General features: G+C 43.8%; 1 protein-coding gene across 1 annotated transcript; it reads left to right on the top strand.

Moving 5' to 3' along the window:
- The first annotated feature begins 194 nt into the window (after nucleotides 1-194).
- LOC137905324 (adenylate cyclase type 9-like) lies at nucleotides 195-21843 on the top strand. The gene is made up of 10 exons (XM_068749550.1): nucleotides 195-2007; nucleotides 14369-14541; nucleotides 16022-16132; nucleotides 16239-16495; nucleotides 16620-16722; nucleotides 18017-18225; nucleotides 19608-19767; nucleotides 19958-20100; nucleotides 20243-20266; nucleotides 20499-21843. Exons 1-10 carry the CDS (start codon nucleotides 195-197, stop codon nucleotides 21841-21843), a joined length of 4338 nt encoding a protein of 1445 aa, XP_068605651.1.
- The last annotated feature ends 1317 nt before the right edge of the window (nucleotides 21844-23160 follow it).

Raw genomic sequence — 23160 nt, 5'->3', positions numbered from 1 at the left:
GTCAGTCATGATCGAACCAGGACCTGCGGAAAGTCTCCAGCTGTTTCCACTCTATTTTTTAACAAGAAGGAATTTTCTCAGAGAAAGTTTTCGTTTCACTTTTAAGAGAAAGCAATAATTCCCCCTGTGGACAAAGAGCAGCGCCGAGTTTTGCTTTTAGATATCTGTTTCCAGTTCTGCTTTAGACAAGCAACATGGCGTCCCCGCAGCATCAGCAACTGCTGCCTCACAACACGGAGGTGAGCTGTGACTCGAGCGGAGATGGAGGCGTCTCGGTGAGGATTGGGAGTTGTGCCAAACACAAGCACGGAGGTGGACCACTGGGTTCAATAGGGGGGGGCTTCATCGGAGGGTCGAAGCGCTGCAAGTACAGCATCTCCTCCAGCTGCAGCTCCGGGGAGTCTGGAGCGAGAAGGCCGGCAATCAAGAGCTTCCGCTCGCAGAGAAAGATGCCCCAGCTCTTTGAGAGATCTGCTGGTCATTTCTGGGATCCCAAGTTCGACTCTTCGATCCTCGAGGAGGCCTGCAGAGAACGGTGTTTCCCGCAGACTCGGCGGCGCTTCCGCTATGTACTACTGTACCTGGTGGCCGTTGGCCTCCTGTGGGGATTATACTTTGCCGTCAACCCTTCCCGATGCGATCGGACTATCTTTCTCATTCCCACCGTGTCCTTCCTCCTTTTGTGCCTCCTCCTCTTCATCTTAACATTTACTAAACTCTACTCTCGCTGCTACAACCAGGCATCCCTGCTGCTCATTGTTGTAACCTTCGCCCTGACCCTCGCGCCGCAAATCCAGACCTCAGGCTTGAGGGACCCAGAGACTCCTATGCCTGTGCTGGAAGTCGGGGAGTTTGTTGACGCGGGACAAATATACAACCTGTCCTCTGAGAAGCCTGCGGGAGGAAGCATCTTGTACCCTTGCCTTTCTCCAGTAGGCACCTTCTCCCTCTGCATCGAGGTTCTCATATTGCTCTACAGCGCTCTTCATGTTCACCTCTATGTTTCGGCCTTGCTTGGGTTTCTCTACTCTGTCCTTTTTGAGAGTTTAGGCTGGGTGCACCTGACACAGGCGGGGGGGAACTGGACCTTATCCACTCAATCGGACTGGGACACCCTAAGTTGGCTGGGTCCAGCCAAAGCGCTCCTCCACCTGTGTGCCCACGCCATTGGCATCCATTTATTCATCATGTCTGAGGTCCGGTCTCGCAGCACCTTCCTGAAAGTGGGGCAAGCTATCATGCACGGCAAAGATTTAGAGGTGGAGAAGGCCCTGAAGGAGAGAATGATCCACTCTGTCATGCCCAGAATTATCGCGGATGAACTGATGAAGCAGGGAGATGAGGAAATCGGTGATCATTCTGTCAAACGGTATTCCACAAGCGGTGCAGCCGCTGTCATTTCCAGCCCTAAAAACAATAAACGAAAGAAGACGTCCATCCCCAGAGGCCAGATCATCTTCAGACCTTTCAACATGAAACGAATGGAGCCAGTCAGCATCCTCTTTGCAGACATTGTAGGCTTCACTAAAATGTCAGCCAACAAATCTGCTCACGCCCTTGTTGGGCTTCTAAACGACCTATTTGGTCGTTTTGATCGACTCTGCGAGCTCACCGGCTGCGAGAAGATCAGCACTCTAGGGGACTGTTACTACTGTGTGGCTGGTTGTCCTGAACCCAGACCAGATCACGCTTACTGCTGCGTGGAGATGGGCCTGGGCATGATTCAGGCTATTGAACAGTTCTGTCAGGAGAAGAGGGAGATGGTCAACATGAGGGTGGGCGTTCACACCGGCACCGTGCTGTGTGGCATCCTGGGCATGAAACGCTTCAAGTTCGACGTCTGGTCAAACGACGTCAACTTCGCCAACCTGATGGAGCAGCTGGGAGTGGCCGGGAAAGTCCACCTTTCACAGGCCACTGCTAACTTCCTGGATGATCGCTACCAACATGAAAATGGACAAGTGATTGAACGAATCGGCCAGAGCGTGTTGGCTGACCAGCTCAAAGGTAGGTGTGAACATTTGGCAAAAGTAGAACTGTAATGACATTGTTTATTTTTATTTTTTTTATGTCTATAGCTACTTTATTATTTTAGCTTTCATAAAGAAAGAGATGATCTTAAACAATAATTTAACTCCAAGGTCAGCAGCAGTTTAACAGATTATTTGCAGCACCATTTAAGTCAGCATATCAGGAGTTCACACCACAGGTTGATTCAGACAGCGGATCGGGGGGGGGGGGGGGGCATTTGCATTTGCCAAGGTCAACACTGGGAGTCAGCATCATGGATCGTACCCAACACAGATGGGCTGGCATTGTTGAGTCAGTGTGAGTCAAGTGTCCTATGTGGTTGTATTATCATGCGACTGTATCACAGATAGACGCCCCCCCCCCCGTCTCTACTGACTCCTTGTTCTCCTTCAGATGCCCCCCCAATATGCACCGTTCTCTTAACTTTGCCCTGAACACTGGGGATTGCTTTACAACCTAACACAACTGTCTTGTATTAGAATATAGATTTGGCTGCAGCTTTATCTTCACCTCTCAATCTTGTTTTCTCCTTCCTGCACCTCCGCATCCAAACTGCTCGACTCTCAGCGTTTATTTGATGCAAATCAACTCGGGAAATCTACCGGTAAATGTTGACTTCATATAGATCGTTACTTGGTGTAAATTAACTGACTAATGTATTGTAGATTGTATTTATCTGCCTTTTTACGGATTATAATTTCAGTTTAAATTCAATAGACAATGAAAATGCGTCCTTGGAAGCTTCTAGGCATAGTAAGTAAGAAAGCCTGTGGGACTTTGCACCGATTCCTCGGTTTCTAGCCTGGAAATCATTGATGTGACAGTCAAGAAACAACACTGAGCCAGCACACCGCTTGTTTACCAGCCCTCAGGAGAGATTTATGGAACTGCATTTTCCCTTCGTCTGTCAGATTAATGAGTGACTACCACTCGCCAAACGCCGCTCTTGCTTTAGCCCTCCTTCATTTTAGAGTGAAAATAAATGTGTTACCAACATCAGTACAAACCCCCTCCTTCTTCCTCTCCTTTATCTACCCCAGTCCTTTCTTGCATCCATCACAGGCTCATTTCCCCTTAAGATTTATTCCCTTCTCCGTAAATCCACCGTCCCAGTGAGAGAGCTGGGCGTCAGGAATGAGTTCTCCTGTGTTGTGGATTCCCTTGACTGTCTGCCTTTGTATTAATCCCTTGGATAACACTGCAGCCGAGCATGGGCTCTGTCCCGGGCTGAACCCTGTCACCTGTTGCTCTGACCTCATTGTAGTGCACCTGCATTGTGTGTAGCTTTTTGTCGCTTTTTTTTTTTTTAATTGAGTGTTATTTTCACACGTCCTTTTTGGATTTTCACATTTCTTAAACACGTCATACCCAGGATGTGAGATGTTTTGTCATCTCATCCTGTCGGTGTACATTGTTGAAGCTTTTTTTCTAGAGCTTCCAGTGAGTCATTGTAATGGGATCGCATGCAGTGCAGCCAGTGTGGTTGTGAGGTCAGTTGCCTGTTATAACTGCTTCCTGTTGATTCCTCGCCGCTGACCCGAGGCCTGTGGTTGTAGATGCTGTTTACGTCCCAGTGATTAGCCGCTGCGGTTCGATAGCTCGACCACACTGAAATGAGCTTTGAAGCTCACGCTAATTAATATTTTGGTTACTCTTTTGTAATGTAATCATTCTTCTGATTAATCTCTTAATTGTCTTGCCTACAAAGTATTGGGAAGTAGTGAATAATACCTGCTGCACTACATATACCCCCCCCAGGAAAAATAAAAAATGTCTATTATTTGACAGTTGAAATCAGTATAATCAATACTGAAAACGCAACACAACCTGTTTGAAGGATAGTGGGAGGAGCTGAACAGCATGGGCCACAATGGTCTCTTTTGTTTTGTGCCCAAGGGGCTCCATGTGAGGCAGGTCTTTTTTTAGGGTGTGTTGTTGTTATTGTATGTTTTCCCTGCAGGAAATGTGAGCTATAATTGGCTCGGTTTCCCTGGGAAATACCTGCCTGTGTCCTTCCTTTGTCCTTCCTTTGTATGAAATTATGGCACCTGCCCAAAAGGTCATCTTGTTGTTGATGGGTCTCTCTTCCAGGCAGCATTTGTCTCCAGGGGAAATGAAATTGTTTACTGTTTTTGCATCCTACAATAAGATTTGAGAAATTGTATTGTATTTAGGGTCATTACCAGTTACTTATGTAGCAGTACTTCTTCTTATTATAAAGGTTTATTATGATTATTGCGAACAAGTATTGGAATATACGAGGCTTTATGAAAGAGTCTGGCATGTTGCCCTGTAATCAGTCATAAGTCTGGCTCAGTAACAGACATGGATCTGGATTTTTATTTCATTTTATTTCATTTGCTCATAATTGCCCATTCTCTGAGATACCAAAATACATCTTGCATCAAGATAAACGTCCAACTATCCAAACCCAACTTGTGCTGTAAATCTGGCTGGTTGTTTTAACTCGTTTTGAATGAGTCTACAATCTGTGAAATGAGCCAAATGAACACTGATGATTTAAAGAGTACTCATTAAATGCGAGCATCTGACAGCTCTTTCGTGTAACGGCTTGTGCGACGGCTCGTGTCTGTTGTTCTCCTCAGCCTCAGGTATGTTCTCAGATTCGGTTTGACCTTTCCTGGCCTAGCCATCGATGAGCTGTTCCGTGTTGTTGCGAACAGCACGTCCCTTCCCGATCTACCTTCTTTTCTCTTCTGCCATCGGGATGGTTCATAAACTAAAGCTGGGTAATCATCTTGCTAAAGTCATCAATGTTCTCTCTCTCTCTCTCGATTATTATCCCAACCCTGACCACTGCCAGTCCGTTTTATCACAGCAACGGTATTGATTATTTTTAATGAGGATGTCCCGAATGGGTCAACATGAGAAGGTTTCAAGTGTGTGGCTATCAAAGAGAATCGACCAGAGCCTGGGGTTGTGTTGGCCAGGAAGCAGAAGATAATATATATTCCAGTGCATGCTATTAATTTGTACAAATTTCTTTTTCACATCTAAGCCTTCAGGACTATGATAGATTAGCCACATAGGAATTGATTCAGAGCAGAGTTTAGCTTCAAATAGCCTTAGTGATGAATGCCCTGCGCCTCTTCGCTTTGGCCTTGTTGCTTCACGCTCCGCAGCAGGTATTACTTATCAGGAGAACTACTTGTACATTTGGAAGACTCACATTCGCACGCCCATTCACACTCCTACACGCCTTCCTTCATCTCGTGAATGCCGTTGCATTGGGGTGTGCTGTCAGTCAGGCGAGCGCACAGTGTTTGCTCGAGGCTGAGTTGAGAATAGCTTTTAATGGAGGCTGCGGGTGACCTTGGCCACAACGGAGGAGGCTGCTTTCAACGGTACAGCGATGGAAAGATGAAGACAAGAGAGAAATAATGTAATTTTCACATTCACATAGTGTCTTGAGTCCAAATCAGTATGCATACAATGTACGCAGCCCTCCTGCAGGAGGACAAGGTGGTTGATTGCAAAGTGCTCTGAGTGGAGTGGCTCATGGCGCTGATGGGCTCAGGAGAGGTTAACATTTGGTGGCCTGCGATGCAGTCAGACTGCATCAGGCCTGCTTCCCAACCATGAGCCCTTTTCACATGACAGGAAAATGAGGCTTATTATTACCTGTCATCAAAGAAGAAAGAGCAAGATTGGGTTAGGGAGATAATGTGTTGTTCTCCTCGAGGAATGTCCTCAGCTGAAGCAGGGTAGTCGTGTATGTTGGACCGGTGACTCACCAGAAAATGAATTCTTCTGCTTCTTTCCTTCTACATCTCTTCTTTTTCCTATCTCTTTTTATTCCCTCTTCCTTTTTCTCCCTTTTTAATTCTTCTTCCTCGTTTATCATCATCATCATCATCATCAGGCGTTACGTTTAGAACACCATGTCTCTGTGTGGTAAATTAGCAGGTAACAGCGTAATCCACCACGCTGTGTTGCACAATATCAGCCTGTTCTTTACGTTATTATCCGCTACAGGATGCCATTTTAACCTGAAGGAATACAATTTCACTGTGAATCACTTTTGTCTTTATCATAGCAAGTAACTTTGCCGGATCTTTTGTTGCATTCTGTTGTATTTTGACGATTGTGGCGAGGTCATTGAAGGTCTGCCGTGTGTGTGTGTGTGTGTAGCTGCATTTGATAGCTGCAGTCATTTAGTTGTATTCAGCAGGAATAAATTACCTGTACTTAGTATTTCTCACTGCTTCAGCCCAAAAAAGATTTGCATTCAGGGCGCGTAATGAGTTTATCGGTCAAGATCAAAAAAAGCAGAAAATACATGAATCCAAAGGGCTGCAAATAGCGTCATCTGCATGGCCTGGGAAACCTTCCTTTGAGTTTATACGGTTGGAGATCTTCATCCGTACATCTGTGTTTCCTGCTGCGCTGTACCTAATGATCATGACAAGTGTTGATGGAACCTGAGACCTCCCGGCTCGCCCCTATAGGAGACAGATGTCCAATTGGCTCAGGGCTGATATGTGCTGCTTCTATCTGCTCTGAATGAAATGACCAGGGGGGGGATAGGTGGATGACAGCGCCTGACATCGGTGCCAACCGCTGATGGTCTGATAAGGAGCCAGAAGCGGCAGCTGCTGTAGAATGTGATGCAGGACGTGCTTCACAACCTCCTACTGTCACGCACACACTGTCTTTCACATTGCTCAGCTGCCCGCTGGCAATTTAATACAGTAAATTAAACATGCACAAACAGTAAATCTATGTTAGTGGCTATGCAGACATAGTATAGCTTTCAGATGACCCCTCAGCTGTCAGAGCTACGTGGAGGTATTCTCTATGGATTGCGATGCTGCTTATGAAGCAGTGTTTTACAGCGCTACATAATGCAGCCATTATAATAGGAGGATGTTAGGGTTGGGGTTACGTTGGGACATTCTTGTCTTCATTATATCCTTAATTGGACTGCAATTCTAGCTTCATCAGACTTTACAGATAAATTAACCATGATAAATATTGGGTGATTTAATATTTAGATTTTTTATTGATGTTTTTTATGTCTTGATTTATGACATCACATATTGATGTATTTGTCTCACAATCTTTTGGAGGACATCTGGGAGACATGCTTTCTGAAGATGGCTCTTATTTAATGTAATAAAAAGGACAACTTTTAACGAGTTTAACTAATTAAAAAATAAAAATAAGAACGGGACTCCCAGGGGCACGGAGCAGGAGTAATAATAATAATTATTGAGTTTGAAAATGTTTTGAAAGCCTCTACTACCATCATGTAAGCACGTTAATGAGTTTGACTTAATGATTTAAGATGATTAAAATGGACTTGTTTTTCTTTGATATTGTTGTTTTAGGAGTTTCTCATGTAAACACACCAAATATTCTTTAGTTTCAGCTTCTTTACTCTGAGGATTTTATAATTATCTCTATGTTAAAGAATTAACTTTGAGCTTTTGGCCTTCAATTCTGAAACCCTGCATTATTCTATACGCTAAATGAATAAGCAATAATTCATTTGATTATGAGTTATCAAATAAGACATATCTGACTGTGTAAACGGCCTTTATTTGGCAAACCTAGTCTGTGATTGGAACGTTATCTAAGATGCAGTCATTTATTATCTGGGACATCTGTGAATAACACGCTTTGACGCTTCCTGTTTCAACCGCTCCATTAGCCACCATTAAGCTTATGCAAGGTAAACAAATCTATTGCAACCATGTATTACTCGGTTGTGGGAAGTCATGTGATACTTTCATTTATTTTGCAATTATTCAGCCCATAACTCAGAGGATATGAGCAGTGGAGGGTGGCAGGATTACTAATCTGCTGGCTATATAATGTCTTAGTTGTAGGCATTGCATTGTTTCTCATCTTAAATCAGCAAGGTCTATATAGCTACCTCACAAAGTGATTTAATGTTCTGCAACACAGGTGGGGTTTTGTAACAGAACCCTCCTGCTGCTCTGACAGGCCAATCTGTTGTTAAGCACTGTGAGCATATTCGCGGTTTTGCTGAGATCTGCTTGGATGTCTTCCTGCAAATGTGATGAAAATAAATGAGTCAAGGTGTTTGTGTTAAAGGGAATATAATGAGGGAGTATAAACAGATATATAGAAATATTGATAGATTTAACCCTCAAGGTTTATCCTGTTCAGGGCTCCAACTGGCTCACACTCGAAAGCAAGCGGCGACACACAGACCCGTTTACTCCAGCTATGCACCCTGGGCTTGCCGAGGCTAATTGCCATGGCACAAGGCTATTGACATGGTTGGGGAAAAGCTTTAAACTGGTGGTCTGACTGGAAGAAAAGCACCAACCTGACTATATTCAGACAAAAATACCGGCAGTCACATTGGGTTAAAAGGCTGAACCAAGCTGGGGCCTGAGCTTTTTCTCGTTGTTGTGCAGATGATTGGGCGATAAATTCCTGCATTCATTGCATTGCAGCATCCTAAGCTTGTCTCCTCTGTGATCAAGGTTACAGAAGCTGTCTTCACTCCCTCTGATAGATGCAATAACATAATAATAATAAGTACAATAACCTCCACCCACCCTCAAGGTCACTTTTTTGTTATTGTGCAATTTCCCACACATGCAGCCACACCCCGTCAGCGTTGGTGGACTGTGGTGATGTGCACATCCGAAACATGTGGAATAAGTGGTATGAATTATGGACGAACGACAATGACAGGTTTCTTGTCTACTTTGAAGCATGCTATTGCACTCATCCTGCACAGATTCAATATGTGTGTGAGTGTATAATACACAGTTAAAATGTGATTTCCTCTATGCAATCTATCTGTGTAAACCATTAGAGGTATTTGTGAAGTGTTTGCTTTAAAAATGAAGACACTTTTTTTAAATGAATAGCAAGAAATTTCCATATCCAGTTATTTATCTTATACTTCGGGCTCCTCTTCTTTTCCACTCCATCCCTTCCTTCCTGACTCCGAGTCACTCTAATGTACTTCTCCTGTATGGTGGATATTCTTAGGTTTCAAACATGTATTTTTATGTTTAATCTTTAACAATCTTACTTGTTCTTGTATTGCGTTCTGTCGTGTGTGTGTGTGTGCACAGTAAAAGACGTCAATTAACCGTTAAATTGCTTGATTAAAACTTAACTGACATGTCTGTTTACTGTGATGGCAGCAATTTGCATGTAATGTTTTGCATGTAATGCTTTGCTGTGATTTCCTTGCTAATAAGGTAAGTTATTGATTAAGACATTTTCTTTAACAAAAATTTAAATGTTGTCTTTTTATCTAATTGTATATCATGACCAAGTATTTTATATTAATCAACATTAATTGTGATTAATGATTGATTATGTGATATCACATACACATTGTTTGGTGTTACACTCAGTGGGTCGTTGTCTTATGGCACATTGTTGATGCTGTTAATAAACTACCTCGAGAATTTTCTCCTTTCTGAAACTGATCTTGTTGTCGGTTAAAGTCCTGTGTTCACCGATGCTGATAGATGAGCCGCAGCATTGTTGTGTAGCATGTTATAGCTTGTTCTCCTCCCATGTGAGATGGGCTCCCTGCCTCAGGCTCGGCTCCATCGGTGCAGGACGCTCCTCCTGCATCCCCGTCAGCCACCAGCTGCTCCTGCTTTCACTCGCTTAATAGCCGCAGGATACCTCCAAGCTGTCAATCCTAAGGGCCATTGGTCACTTGGATTTATGACGTGTATTTATGTGTGTGGGTGCATGTGAAAGGCATGTGATAGATGCATGACAGGGGTTATTCCCTCTCCTTTTATCACTTTCAATCTCGTCTCCTTCAGCCTCCCTGTCTGTTTTCCTATCCTCCATCTTGCTGCTATCTCGTGCTGTAGCTGTTGAGTGGGAGTGCTGCCTCTGCGGTTTTCGAAATGGCACCTTCTTCAACAAACAGGACAGACATGCTTATCTTAACAGGCCGCGAACAAAATTGTCTCTGACTCTGGTTTCTGTGCGCGACAGCACATTTGAGTGAATATGTCAATTCTGCTTTTCAGAGAGATGCAGATCATCAGCGAAAAACGTCCATCGGCAGACACGGAGCCGCGTCTCCGTCTTAGGCAGAATGTGACTCCGGGGTTTCTAAGGTGGGAGCTGAGCTTTTACATAAAAGCCTCCGTTACCCCTGCTGCATAATTAGCCATTATGTTCATCAGCCCTTAGAGAGTTCCACAGTGCTCAGCAGAAGATCCACTTCTACCATCACCCCCCCCCCCGGTGAAAATGCCATTACTCAAAATGCTGAGTAAGCTAAGTGTGTGGTATTAAAGCAGGAAGGGATAGGAGAGGGGGGGGGGGGGAGGGGAGAGATATTTATCTCTGCTGGCTGTTTGCACACCCAAAACCAAAGCCTCTCTGATCTGTATCGAGGGTGCTGCGGCTCATTGCTGCGGCTCAGTGGTGTGTCTGGTTGAAATAATTCCGCATGTGATGAATATACATTTTGGTTAGAGGCCCAAACTAGAAATTAATTAGAGGGGGATTCGCATTCAGACGAGCATGCATGGATGCAGGGTTTGACAAAGATGATATTGGACGGTGAATCTGCGCTTTTGGCATGAGGTCAGTCGTGACAGATTCTTCTTTCAGATGAGCCCATGGAGAGATGAGAGAAATGGAAGTCGGCTCCTACACAGACGGGCAGCGAGTTGTGTGATTGACAAACCGAGGAGAAAATGCAGGTCAACAAGCCCAGGGTGAGAGGATTTAAAGGTTGTGGAGAGATGTCAACCGGATCTGTTGTTCTGCCAGCAGACCTTGGCAGCCTGAGACGCTCTGGGATAGAGAGGCAGAATACAGAACAGCAGGACGATAGGACAGCCGAGCGGCAGCTACAGACTTTGGAGAGGTGTCAAGTGTTTCCTCTGTCGTTTTGAGTGAGCTGTGATGGTGATGGGGCTGGATTGAAGCCAGGACAAGAACATCCACCATCCAAACAAGCCAAATCTGGACTTCCATTTTTCTATGCCATAAGCTTACAGCGTTTAGGGACAGGAAGCCATGTCGAAACCTTTGGCTTTGGACGCAGCATTACATTACAAGCTTATCCTGACATCCCAACAAAAGTAAACCAAGATTGTGCTGATTGCTGTCCACTGTAACCTTTGCTTTTTATTTCTCTCTGAGAAATGTTTGCCCTTCTTTGTCTCATGTTGTCCTCTTTATTCTCCTTTTGCTTGCGTTTGTTTATGCCGAACAAAAACAGCTGTCGTAAATGCACACAGCGGCATCGGCGGCGTGTTACATAAAAGCCACGCAGAGCTTTCTAAACAATGGAATAACAAGGCATCAGCCATTATTTCTCATCCGTGTTTTGTGATGGTCGATGTCCTCCTCTGCTCGGAGGCCGAGGAGTCCCCAGCCTCGAACTGTCTCTTGTGTTTGTAGACATCTGATGTTCTTATTTTTTTGGTTAACTGATAAGTTCCTGGGTTGTGGCTCACACACATAAAGTGTCAAAATGCCGCAGCCCTGTCTCATTTCTCAGACTCCATTGATTCAGAAATGAGTTGGCCTGAATGTTCGGCTCCTCTTCCTCCCAAACCCACTTGCTGCCTCTTGTTCTAGGGTGAAAATTCGATTTCATTGTGTGTGTCAGCAGATGATGATTAATAAAAAAGCATTTCAGCATTTCATTCTTTGTCACTGTCAGAAATGATGGCATTATTGCCTCTTGACACCATATGAACAATGCCTGTGTGTCTTTCATGTTTTGTGACTGAATGGGTTCACTCACAGATAAAAAGGAATTACCATTCAGCTCACTGACTTTATTCTCCTCTGTGCAATTTTTCTGCAATTGATTTGCTCCCCAGATCTTTCCTATCTCTAGTAATTAAGTCCTACAAGAACAGCAGGTTTGCTCTGGTTCCTCCTACTCTCCTCCCCCCCAACAGTGATGGCATGTACAGTAAATCCCAGGACAGGGATGCAGTGGAGCAAAAAAAAGGGAGCTACAGGCTGAAAGTGCCAAAAAGTATCATCTATCAAAAGTTCTTGCCATCCTTTTCATACTAATTATTGATTCATTCATCCTCTAAACCGCTTTGTCTGTTACGGGGGTTCATCGCAGGGCCTTCGTATTAATTATTTGCAAATAATTCTTATGATTCCCTCCATGAGGGATTTAATTCAGAAAGTTGAATAACTTTCACGTTTGGATTTTGTGTTGTATTTGAGAACACCACTTGAAATATCTTTTCTATTGAGGTATTTAAGCTGTTCTTTTGCCATTTGTTGCATATCCCAATGGTTTGGCCTTCCATCATTTATTCTCTTGTATAGCGTGCTATGATAAATTATGGCCTTGCGGCGGTCAGACTTCGGATTGCTGGTTTTGTTTTTTGTTTTTTGCATTCCTGCAAAAAATATCTCTTTGCTCAGGGTCAATGGGGCCATTATATTGGCTGCGTCTTTTTGGACCATTCATTAGCCACACCAACCTATTTTTCACCTGTTTGCGTGACTCTCTGAGCATCATTGAAAAAGGAGTTCCGGGCTGGCTGTTATCCCAGAAGAGCTTGGATGAACGGCTGTGTTGTTATTTGATTAATTAGTGTTGTTTTCCCATGTCATCCTCTTATGTCCTGAACAAAGGGACTTGGAGGGGGGGGTAATGTTCCTGGCTTCTCATGGGAAAAGGTCATGTACTCTTCTATCAGCTGGACACCCAGAAACCTTTTAGACGGACACATGCACATTCAGACACACAAGGATTGAGGGACGTCAGCTGCGATGCACAGCATGCGGCTTTCCTCTGCTTTACAGCTTCATCTTGTTGATGTTGGAGCCAGCTGTTGGTCAGGCCAGTTTATCACAGCCACTATTTTCCATGCGACAACTCTGCAATTCCAGCTGCCAAAGGTTGGGCTGTAAAAGACGAGTGATCATTCCAGAATGGCCGTGAAAAGGTGCACAAACATTGCAACCACTTGAACGCAGATAACCCCTCACACAAACACACACACACAGTTAGCTCACCGCACATCATTGGAAGGCCCCGCCTTCGATTTGTCTTGCTCTTCTCGGCTGTCGGGAATCTGCCATGTGAAGTGATTCCCTGAAACGAGTCGATGTGACATACAATCTCATTATCACATGAACGGGATGGCCACCGATCCTTGCGTTTGAGCATTATGTTTTGTTTGTGCATTCATCCTGGTGTGATTTGTGTGATCTTTGCTGGAGTGTGTGTCAGTGGGTGCAGCCTCGGGGGTCACTCACCACAGGCAGGCCTGTCTCAGCTACTTGTGGCAAACAGTTCTCAGCGCCCAAGGTTGCTGCTTCACCAATAGTTTAATTATCCGGATAAGCACATACTCAGTGCTACTTAACCTATATGCTGATTTGCCCGATCTCATTCCGGATCCGATCCAGATGAAATTCAGTGGTGAAATAGAGATCCCCCCCGGACATGACTGTGTCAGATTCCATAAACATTGGTCAATATCCAACCGAGATATTGAGGAACACATTTTTAAATTATTATACAACTTATGGTCCTACCTGATTGACTACAATGTTAACACAAATTTCAAAGTGATCCAGAATCCAGGATCTCTTCTGGATCATCACCAAAATTTAATCATCTGTTTCTGGTAAATTTTCCAATGTTTCCTAAAAATGTCATCAAGATCCATTTGCAACTTTATGAGTTATGTTGCTAACAGACAGACAGACAGACAGACAGACAAACCAACGCCGGCAATGACATAACCATCACCTCGGCAGAGATAATAAAGCAGGAAGTGGTAAATACTGTATGTCATGTGGCCCAGTGGTCAAAATTAATGAAGAAATCCATCTGAGTGTGAAAAATATTATTTTAGAAGTGTTTTTTGAGGGGAGGAATCTTTTTAAACTAAAGTAATCCCACACACACACACACACACACGTGTGTGAAGGAAATGATAACATGAAATGTGGGAGGATGCAGCTGTCCAAATATTTGGCCAGAGCCTGTTTAGTCTCAAACTGTTACTGTCTCATGGTCATGTGTGTCCACCTCACACGGAGACAGATTTTCACGTGCACATGAAGGCAACACGTTGAACCCTTCAGGTGCATCTTATTCATGCATATGTTTATGGAAACGTGAATCACTATTGTATGTGACCTTGTTTTGTTTTGTTTTTTTAAATACTCCTCACTCTCTCGAGTTTCATTGCAGAAAATGCTATTATTTCACGCCGAGGGAATTCCAGCAGCTTTTGATCAATCCCTAAACAGCCACCAAAGCTTTTAGCCTCATGGGGATGACTAAACCCAACTCAAGTCTTTTTCAATGAAGAACTGCCTCCTCGCTCTCTTTTTAAATGCTCCCCAGGTCTGAAGACCTACCTGATCTCTGTCAGGAAGGTGGAGCCTCACTCTCACTGCAGCTGCTCTCAGTTGGGGTCCGTTGGCCATGAGCATTCAGATCCTCAATGCCCCATTTCCAGGGTGCACACACCTGACGGGGTTCCCTCCGCCTGCCCCCTGCCTCTCGACAGTGTTAAGGTGAGTGCGTGCCACCTCTGCAAACTTATATGTGACAATCATCAATATTGTGGGGGAAGTCAAGTATTTCTGGAATAATATTGCCTCAGGAAGAACTCTCGATTTTTCTCTGTGTACTTGTGTTCATGTGGGTGGAGCTTTGATATATTTCTTGTTTTGCCTTGAAGGAGCTTCCACTGTCTCGAGTGAAGGAAGTGAAAAAGAAAATATTGCATCCCTGTCATTAGCATGCAAATCTGTTTTCCCATTCGTTCTGCATAATTACATGATTTGAACATCGGGCATCCAGCGTGTGTCTTTCATCTTTGTTGATCTCCTGCTTCACTTTCATTTAATCTGTACAGGTGTGATCATTTACATAGCTCCAAGCCTATCTATCTATCTATCTATCTATCTATCTATCTATCTATCTATCTGTCTGTCTGTCTGTCTTATTACAATATATTTTATATCCTCTTGTCATTTATTCCCTTAGGACAAGGGTCTCTAAACTACGGCACGCGGGCCGGATATGGCCCACCACCACGTTTGGCCCGGCCCCTTGAACAATACCAGAAGCCAAATATATATATATATTATTATTTTACTTTCCATACAACATGAGTAGCTGGTGGGGGATCAATAATGGTATTTGGTGCATTTAAGAGGGGTCATTAATTTGATATTTTGTTTCCTGAATATAATATTGATAGTGGAGAATATATTCATATTATGAAGAAAAGCATCCTTCCTTTTGTTTGGGACAATTCTAATGATAATCACATACGACCAGAAAGGTAATGTTCCATGGACTTTTTTTCTGTCACGCACCCAGAAAGGGTTATTTGGTTATTATTTATTTTATTAATAGTGTTTGAGGATCAAACATTTTTGTAATTGTAATACAGTACCAACACGGTGGCATTGTTGAATTGTTCAAAACAAGCCCTGGTTTCAAATCCCACTAGTGAAGTGGACCGGTCCAGTTCACTCCGCCCAGGTAAGGCCCTAGGCCCACCCTACAAGAATTTGAGGTTTGCTGTTTGGTCCTCGGCAGCTGTATTGGATCATCTGATTGAGCCAGCCGGCTTCAGGCGAGCGCTCTCCAGTCGTTCTTCACCTCTGCACTTTGTGATCATGCTTGAGAGAGACTGATTCTGGGTGTGAGAGGTACTGTGTGTGTGTGATACTGGAGTTTGGCTCATGGGTTAATGTGGCTGCCAGTTTGGGTGTGTGTTTCTATTTCACTCTATTCATGTGACTGTGTGTAGTATATGGTAAGAAGTAGTGATGGTGAGATGAAACCTCATGAGCAGGGGTCCCCAAACTACGGCCCGCCTCCACATTTGGGGGGAAAAAAGTCTTAGTCGCTGATATCTTTTCATGTTTTTTCTCTGCACTTATGCTTTCCTCTCAATTTATTTATTTTCTTTCTTCTTTCCTGGCACCATATGCTCCATTCCCCCACCCCACCCACTCCCCACTCTCTATGTCCCTGCAGTCTCCCTGTCTATCCTGCAGTATGGTCCTCCTTCCAGGAGATGATCAGGCTCTGGAGGAAGAAGCAATGCACAATGGCTGCCATGATGACCACAAGACCAACATCAGCAAGGTTACGATGCTGCTGTCAGCAATGTTTCTCTTTGGCTCTATTAGACTGTTTATCCACTATGCAATAATGTTCCTTGGGTGTTTTCTGTCCCCTCTTTTCACCACAGGACTCTTCAAATGCTAAGTTTTCCCCAGCGGTTTCTGCAGGGCACTGCCCCCGGGCTCTGAATGGCCTGCTCAGTCCTCAGCTGGAGGCCTTGAACAACAGCCAGACATCTCTGTGCGAGATGCTGCAGGAGAAGGAGAAGAAGACGTGGAGCGGAGGCGCCATGGGCATGGACCACTCGGTGCTCATCCCGCTCCGCTCCAAGAACTTCAGGGAGAGGAGTGACGCTCACTTTGTTGATGTTATCAAGGAGGACAGGTTAAAATGACCTTAGGATAAAAACATCAGAACAATCAATAACATATAGTTAAGCCGTTGATTGGAACATATGTAAAATCTCAAAGAAATAATTACCACTGACTTTCCTCTGTGCCCGTGACAGTCTTATGAAGGACTACTTCTACAAACCTCCCATAAACAAGCTTAGCCTAACCTTTCTGGAGAAGAGCCTGGAGTCTGCCTACAGAATAAGCTACCAGGAGGAGGTGTGTGTGTGTGTGTTCGTTTCAAACTTTATCCATGCATACTGTGAGCTAATTAAATCTGTCTACATCCCTAAAATCTAACAATCATTCAGTTTCACAGCTCAGAGAGGACGCTTGAATTCTTCCCATCTCTACCAGCTAGTGTGAAATCTGCCTGTGTTTCTGCGTGTCCTATACCTGTTGGTGCATCTTGCCCACCTGTGTCTTGTCTGTAGAGCCTGTCTGCCTTGTGTTTTGTCCAGACCAGACTGCGGCAAAGAGAAATCACTGCAGGACTTTCCGAGTAGTTTTGCACGAGGCTGTGATTCCCTCTGCTGGTGTAAACCGTGAACTGCATTTTTAATTTTAGAGTTTGAATTATGCGATAACTGGGGAGGGGATCTGATGAGTGTTTACATAATTAATTTGTTGAGCATAATTGTTGTTGTTTGCTGGGTAAATTGATGTCTGACTCATCTTGAGACTTTTACCTCCGCTAAAGAAGTTATATGTTTTCATCCTGTCTGCTGGATAGTGGAGGGATGAGGCCAGTCCATTCAGAAGTACATTAAAGGTCCCATAATATGATAAACCCATGTTTCAACACTATAATGTTGGGTTTGGGTCCTTATCAACCCCAAAACGGCTAAATAAACCATTCAGTTAATCCTGCGTAGTTTGCATAGTTCAGTAATCCCCTACTGAAACGCGTCTGGCAGAAATCTTCGTTAATGTGATGTCACATTGTTAGAACGCGCACAATATCTGTGTGCACATGCATAGACATTCATTGCCGTGCACGCAGCTGTGCGTGTGCAAGCAATGGACTTGGTTTCATTTTCGTTTTCAGAGGCTTTTCTTACAGAGCTGTCTGAGACAGAAGAGAGTGACGCTGTCCTGCAGCATCTGTTTGCTGTTTTGACCAAAGACTGTCACAGATATTTCATATAAGGTGTCTGGGAACTGCGTTAACTTGTGGACAAAGAGTATAATATGGGATCTTTAAACCTATTATTAAAAAGAATTTATTAGACAGATTTTCATGCAATTTTCTGAGGGTGGGATGGCTTAAACAATCTTAAGTGTTACGTGTGGGATCTTTTGGCATTGACGGAGTTATGCATCCTACAAATTTACAATTTAAACAGTTGTGCAGCTGCTTCTGCATCAGTTTAAAAAAAAAAAAAGCCAAATGAAATAAGGCATTATTTTCAACTGATATTGTTGCACTATAATTTCAGAATGCCTCATTCGTATTAATCACCATGTATTTGTACGTTTATATTTAATTTTCTCTTCTCTCTCCACCTTCCAGGTGGGGGCCCAAGCAGCAGTGCAGACATTTGCCAGTCCAACATTCAGCTCTTTCCTCGACATGCTGCTGTGTTCTGCAGTTTCTCTGGCTCTCTCATTGGCCTGTTTCCTGCAGCCACTTGTCACCCAGCAAAGTCTGTCCACACCCGCTCTTATTCTGACAGCTGGGGCCGCCCTGCTGGAGGCTGTGGCTCTGCTGTTTGCTATACGGTGAGACAAACTAATGATCCATGGGTCCGATTTGGTCATTATTGCATGATGAATAAATCATCTTCTTCATCTCTCCTTCTGCATTTGTATAATTATTTTGACAATGCAGATGAATGCCAACTGGATATTGCTGTCAGTTTGATGATCATTTGTGCCTTCTCTTTCCACCTTATTCTTGTTTCGAATACTTCTGTAAACGTGTTGTTGTTTGAACTCTTTTCACACTTTTTATTTTATTGTTATTATATTATTATTATTTTTTGCCTTTTATTGTCTAGGACAAGGAACCTAGGTGAGTGCGTCATACATGAAATCACTATCTACACCCTAATATTTTTCTCACATTAAGGAATCTTAAATTAAGTATTTGGTCTTTTAATAAATCAATATTAAATCATATATTCATATGTGCTTTTTTGTTAGATGTATTATTATTAGAACGCATGCCTCTCTGTTAAAGCAGGGGTCCCCAACCACGGGGCTGTGGCCCGATACCGGTCTGTGAGGCATTTGTTAGCAGGCCGCACAGAAAGAATAAATAATCTACATAATTTCTGTTGTATTGATTATTAGAGTGTGACAGGTGTTTTATTTTGATAAACGACCGCATTTTATCTGACGTAAAATAAATTCGCCTGTGAATCTTCCCACATCAAAACGCATGATGTGTTGGTCACGTGATACCTCACAGCACAAAATAAAGTCTGTGGATTGACATGCATTGAAGAGCTGTTTTTCTTTCTTTGGTTTGAGGATTAACTGACTGAGCCGTAGCCCATGGATCATGACAGACATAAATCCTTGACTTTATCATTAGATGCTTGTCGCTTGTTAAATGCTCAAGGGTTGGGGCCAGGCCAGTGTTCATCAAATCATCCATTTTTTCTTTTTTTTGTCAGTGACACATGCAAGCTGTCCCTAGCTAGCCTCTTCTCAGCTGTGAGGTTGGGCTGGTTCCACCACTATTATCAGCTCAGCTTGCAGTTTGTGGCCTGTTGCTCCAAATACAGTTCAAATAAATCTTGCGCTGCTCTGTTTGCACAGTTCTCTCTTGTCGCTCGCTGTCTTTTGAGGACCGCAGTCTGTTTGATGACATGTCATCTGATGAATCTCCTTCCATCCCCGCTCTTGCAGACTTTATGGATATTCTATTTTTCCATGTGAATTCAGAGATGATGACGCAGGAAATTGTTTGAGAAGGGTCCAGGAGCACGGAAGTCCTTTTTGTTAGACATATATATGTATTATGTATTGGAATTAATTATAATATTAGATTCACTGTAAAATGAACAGATTTGGTTTACTTACTTATATGCTTAGTGTTCATGAATCAGCCATCTAATGTATGATCTGTTTATTGATCTCTTGTTTTTCCTCTCCAGTATGGCTTTCTACCTGGACAGTGAGCTGATCTGCACCCGGGTGCTGATGAGAGGGGCTTCAGGCTGGATAGCGCGCCACCTCAGTGGAGCGGCCCTTGTGTCCCTGCCTTCTGTGGCTGTCTTCTCCCATGTCACGTGTGATATGCATCTGTCCATCCAGGTGGACTTCTAGCTTTTATATTATTCTAATTTGAGAAAGGTATCACAAGGGTGCTCAAATTTGGCTCCAGTCTTCGTAGGAGGCTTATTCTTCCTAATTCTTCATGCGTATGTGCACAATACTTGGGATTCACATAATAATCAAATGGGCTGCTTTTAACCAATGACTCTGTGGTCCATATCTTCCCCAGTTCACCATGTTCATCTGCTGCGCTGTCATCATCGTGATCATTCAGTACTGTAACTTCTGCCAACTCAGCTACTGGATGCGCTCAGCTCTGGCGACGGTGGTTGGGCTCGCACTGCTTGCTTTGCTCCTCTGCGCCTCCTGCAGGTACGACATGCTGAGGAGACACTGGCAGGAAGTGACAGACATTCTTGTTTAAAGGCAAACGCAGAGTGAGAGATGCTGACTGGTGTTTGATTTTTAGATGCAGCTGATTTATCAATTAGTGCTACTTGTGTTTCTCTTCCAGTGTCTCTCAGAGTCTGTTTTCCTGGTAAGTTCTGTGATTATTGTTTGCATTATTATTAGTTTACTCTGTGGTTGATTTTTTTTTGGTAGACCGTTGAAGGTGAAAAACTAGCAGCTTATGCCAGTATCTTCCGCAGCCATACAGTACTAGTTACTGACAGCTGTAGAAGATCTATATTTACCATTTTAGGAAGCATTATCCTGGTCATCTTTTAAACATTTTTCAGGATGTCTCTCTCTCTCTCTCCATCCTAAAGGGCGGATGGCCACAACAGTAACAGCAGCATTGGCAACATCTCCATTGTCCCATCTGCCAGCCCAGCAGACCCAGACCCACGGGACATGCTAGGCCCTGAGGCCTGCTTGGCCTTTTTCCTGCTCCTTCTCCTGGTCTGGTTCCTTAACCGTGAATTTGAGGTCAGTCATCGCCTCCATTACCATGGCAATGTAGAGGCCGATCAGCATCGGATCAAGATCCAGAACATGAGGGACCAGGCCGACTGGCTGCTCCGAAATATCATCCCTATCCATGTGGCTGAGCAGCTGAAGGTCACCCAGAGCTACTCCAAGAACCATGACAATGTGGGTGTAATATTTGCCAGCATTGTTAACTTCAGCGAGTTCTATGAGGAGAGTTATGAGGGAGGTAAGGAGTGCTACCGGGTCCTAAACGAACTCATTGGAGACTTTGATGAGCTGTTACGGAAGCTTGCCTTCAACAACATTGAAAAGATCAAAACAATCGGTGCCACGTACATGGCAGCGTCGGGGCTTAATACGCAGCATTGCGCAGACGCGGCGCATCCGCATGCCCACCTTCGCGCCCTTTTCCAGTTTGCCCTGGAAATGATGCATGTGGTGGATGACTTCAACAAGAACATGCTGGGCTTTGGCTTCAAGCTGCGCATCGGATTCAACCACGGGCCTCTAACGGCGGGGGTGATTGGCACCACGAAGCTTCTCTACGATATCTGGGGTGACACGGTCAACATTGCTAGTCGCATGGATACTACAGGCGTGGAGTGTCGTGTCCAGGTGAGTGAGGAAAGCTACTGTGTGCTCAGTGGCATGGATTATGAGTTTGATTACCGTGGCACAGTTAATGTCAAAGGCAAAGGTCAAATGAAGACCTTCCTTTATCCTAAGAGCAGCGAGAGTGGCCCTGTTCCTCAGTACCAGCTCTCAGTCTCACCAGAGATCCGAGCGCAAGTGGATGGCAGCATCGGGCGCTCGCCCACTGATGAAATTGCCAGCATGATGCCCACGACAAGCACAAGTACAAAAAGTACAACGATCATGGTACCTAATACCACCAGTGGTTCTTCTACCAGAGGGATTAATCATGAGAAAGAGGCAGATAGGTGCCCCTCAACAGAAGCCCCTAATGGCAGGAGGTCTACGTCTTGCAACGGCATGACATCCGTCCCTGTTACCAACCGAGAAGGACCTCCTCCCTCTGAAAATAACAAACAGCTAATCAGTTCTTCAGTGGCCAAGGAAAACACTCCTCAAAATTCCACCGCAGTGTCCCAGGAAGACATTAAGAAGGCTCAAGCAGAGGACGACCATGACAGGAGCGCTGGAGAGATAACCAGACTTTAAGAAGAAGAAGTGATGATTGCACTATTACAATAAACCTTCTGCCCTTTAAGCTCCTGTTCCTGCCATCTGGCATTTCAAGAACTGCTACATGTTGGGTCTTACTCCAGGAAGTATCGGGGTCAGATGAACTGCAGGACTCGTCACTGCACTGCTAGGAGATGTTAGGAAGGAGCACAAAGAGCCCATAGGAAGATGCGATGGCTGACTCTGAGCCTTCTCTCCTGCTACAGATCCCATCATCTCCCTTAAACGTACTTGATTATCTGTATACCTTTAATCTTAATTGTTTCTTTCATGTGTATTTAAAGTGCCTTTAGACTAGAATAAAGTTTAGACTAAGCCTTTTTGAATAAGGGAAGAATAACATAAAGGGAAAACTCTTAATTACTATATGTTTTGGTAAAATTCTTTGCTTTCATTACATTTTTTTTGTAGACTATGTTTTGCTGCAGGGTTTTGCCTTTTGTAAAAAAAAAAAAAAAACTAAAAAAAGAGCTTGGCATGATGATGCTGTGTGTGGAAAGCATCACAATGGGAAGGAAAGAAGATATTGTTCAAAGATATGTTTTGATAAACTACTGCACTAGAATAAGGCAAATCTTGTTTTGACATTCTTCTTGAAAAACATAACGCTTCATGGAAGGCACAGCAGAGACCAATCAGCAGCGTTTAAGGCCCGACAAGGTCGAGCTGTGTGCCGCGTTGTTTTATTTGAATGCATACAATGCGTGTGTGTACGTGCTGATGAGTTACACAACTGAATTAGTAAAACTGCAGGATCATATAAAATTTGGGAATGCAACTGATAAAAATCTGTGTTGCTGATGCTGCAGTTTTCTTTTTTGGCCTTGATCAAGGTTATTCTATTGTTTTAATACTGGGGCATCATGGTCTCAGTCACTCTTGATCCCACATGCTTGCAACAACAATAATGTAGATGAGGATAACTGTTGCTTGTGTTTGTGCCCTGCCTCAAAATCCAGAGTTGTGAGTGGTGTCCATGGGTATTTCTGTGGATCCTAAAAGGCACTGCCGCACATGCAAGAGCGTCTTTAGCGATGACTGTCAGTTTATTAGGGAAAACGGCGGCCTTGGTTCTCTCTGGGTTCCACTGTGTTTTGTTATAGTGCTTTTAAAACGTAGATAATCAAAGAGCGATGTCACAAATCGGATGTAATTGTGTTTTGCTTTGTTTATTGCACAAAACCTGACATTTTCCCAACTTTCAACATCCTGTTTCTTCTTTCTATAATGTGAGACATTACTTTATGGAAACAGTAATGGAAACAATATGTAAAAGCAATGTACCAACTAAGG

This window comes from Brachionichthys hirsutus, chromosome 16 (assembly GCF_040956055.1).
Source record: "Brachionichthys hirsutus isolate HB-005 chromosome 16, CSIRO-AGI_Bhir_v1, whole genome shotgun sequence".
Classification (NCBI taxonomy): domain Eukaryota; kingdom Metazoa; phylum Chordata; class Actinopteri; order Lophiiformes; family Brachionichthyidae; genus Brachionichthys; species Brachionichthys hirsutus.
The sequence above is the reverse complement of the archived record's forward strand: the minus strand, read 5'-3'. Positions and strand labels throughout refer to the sequence as shown.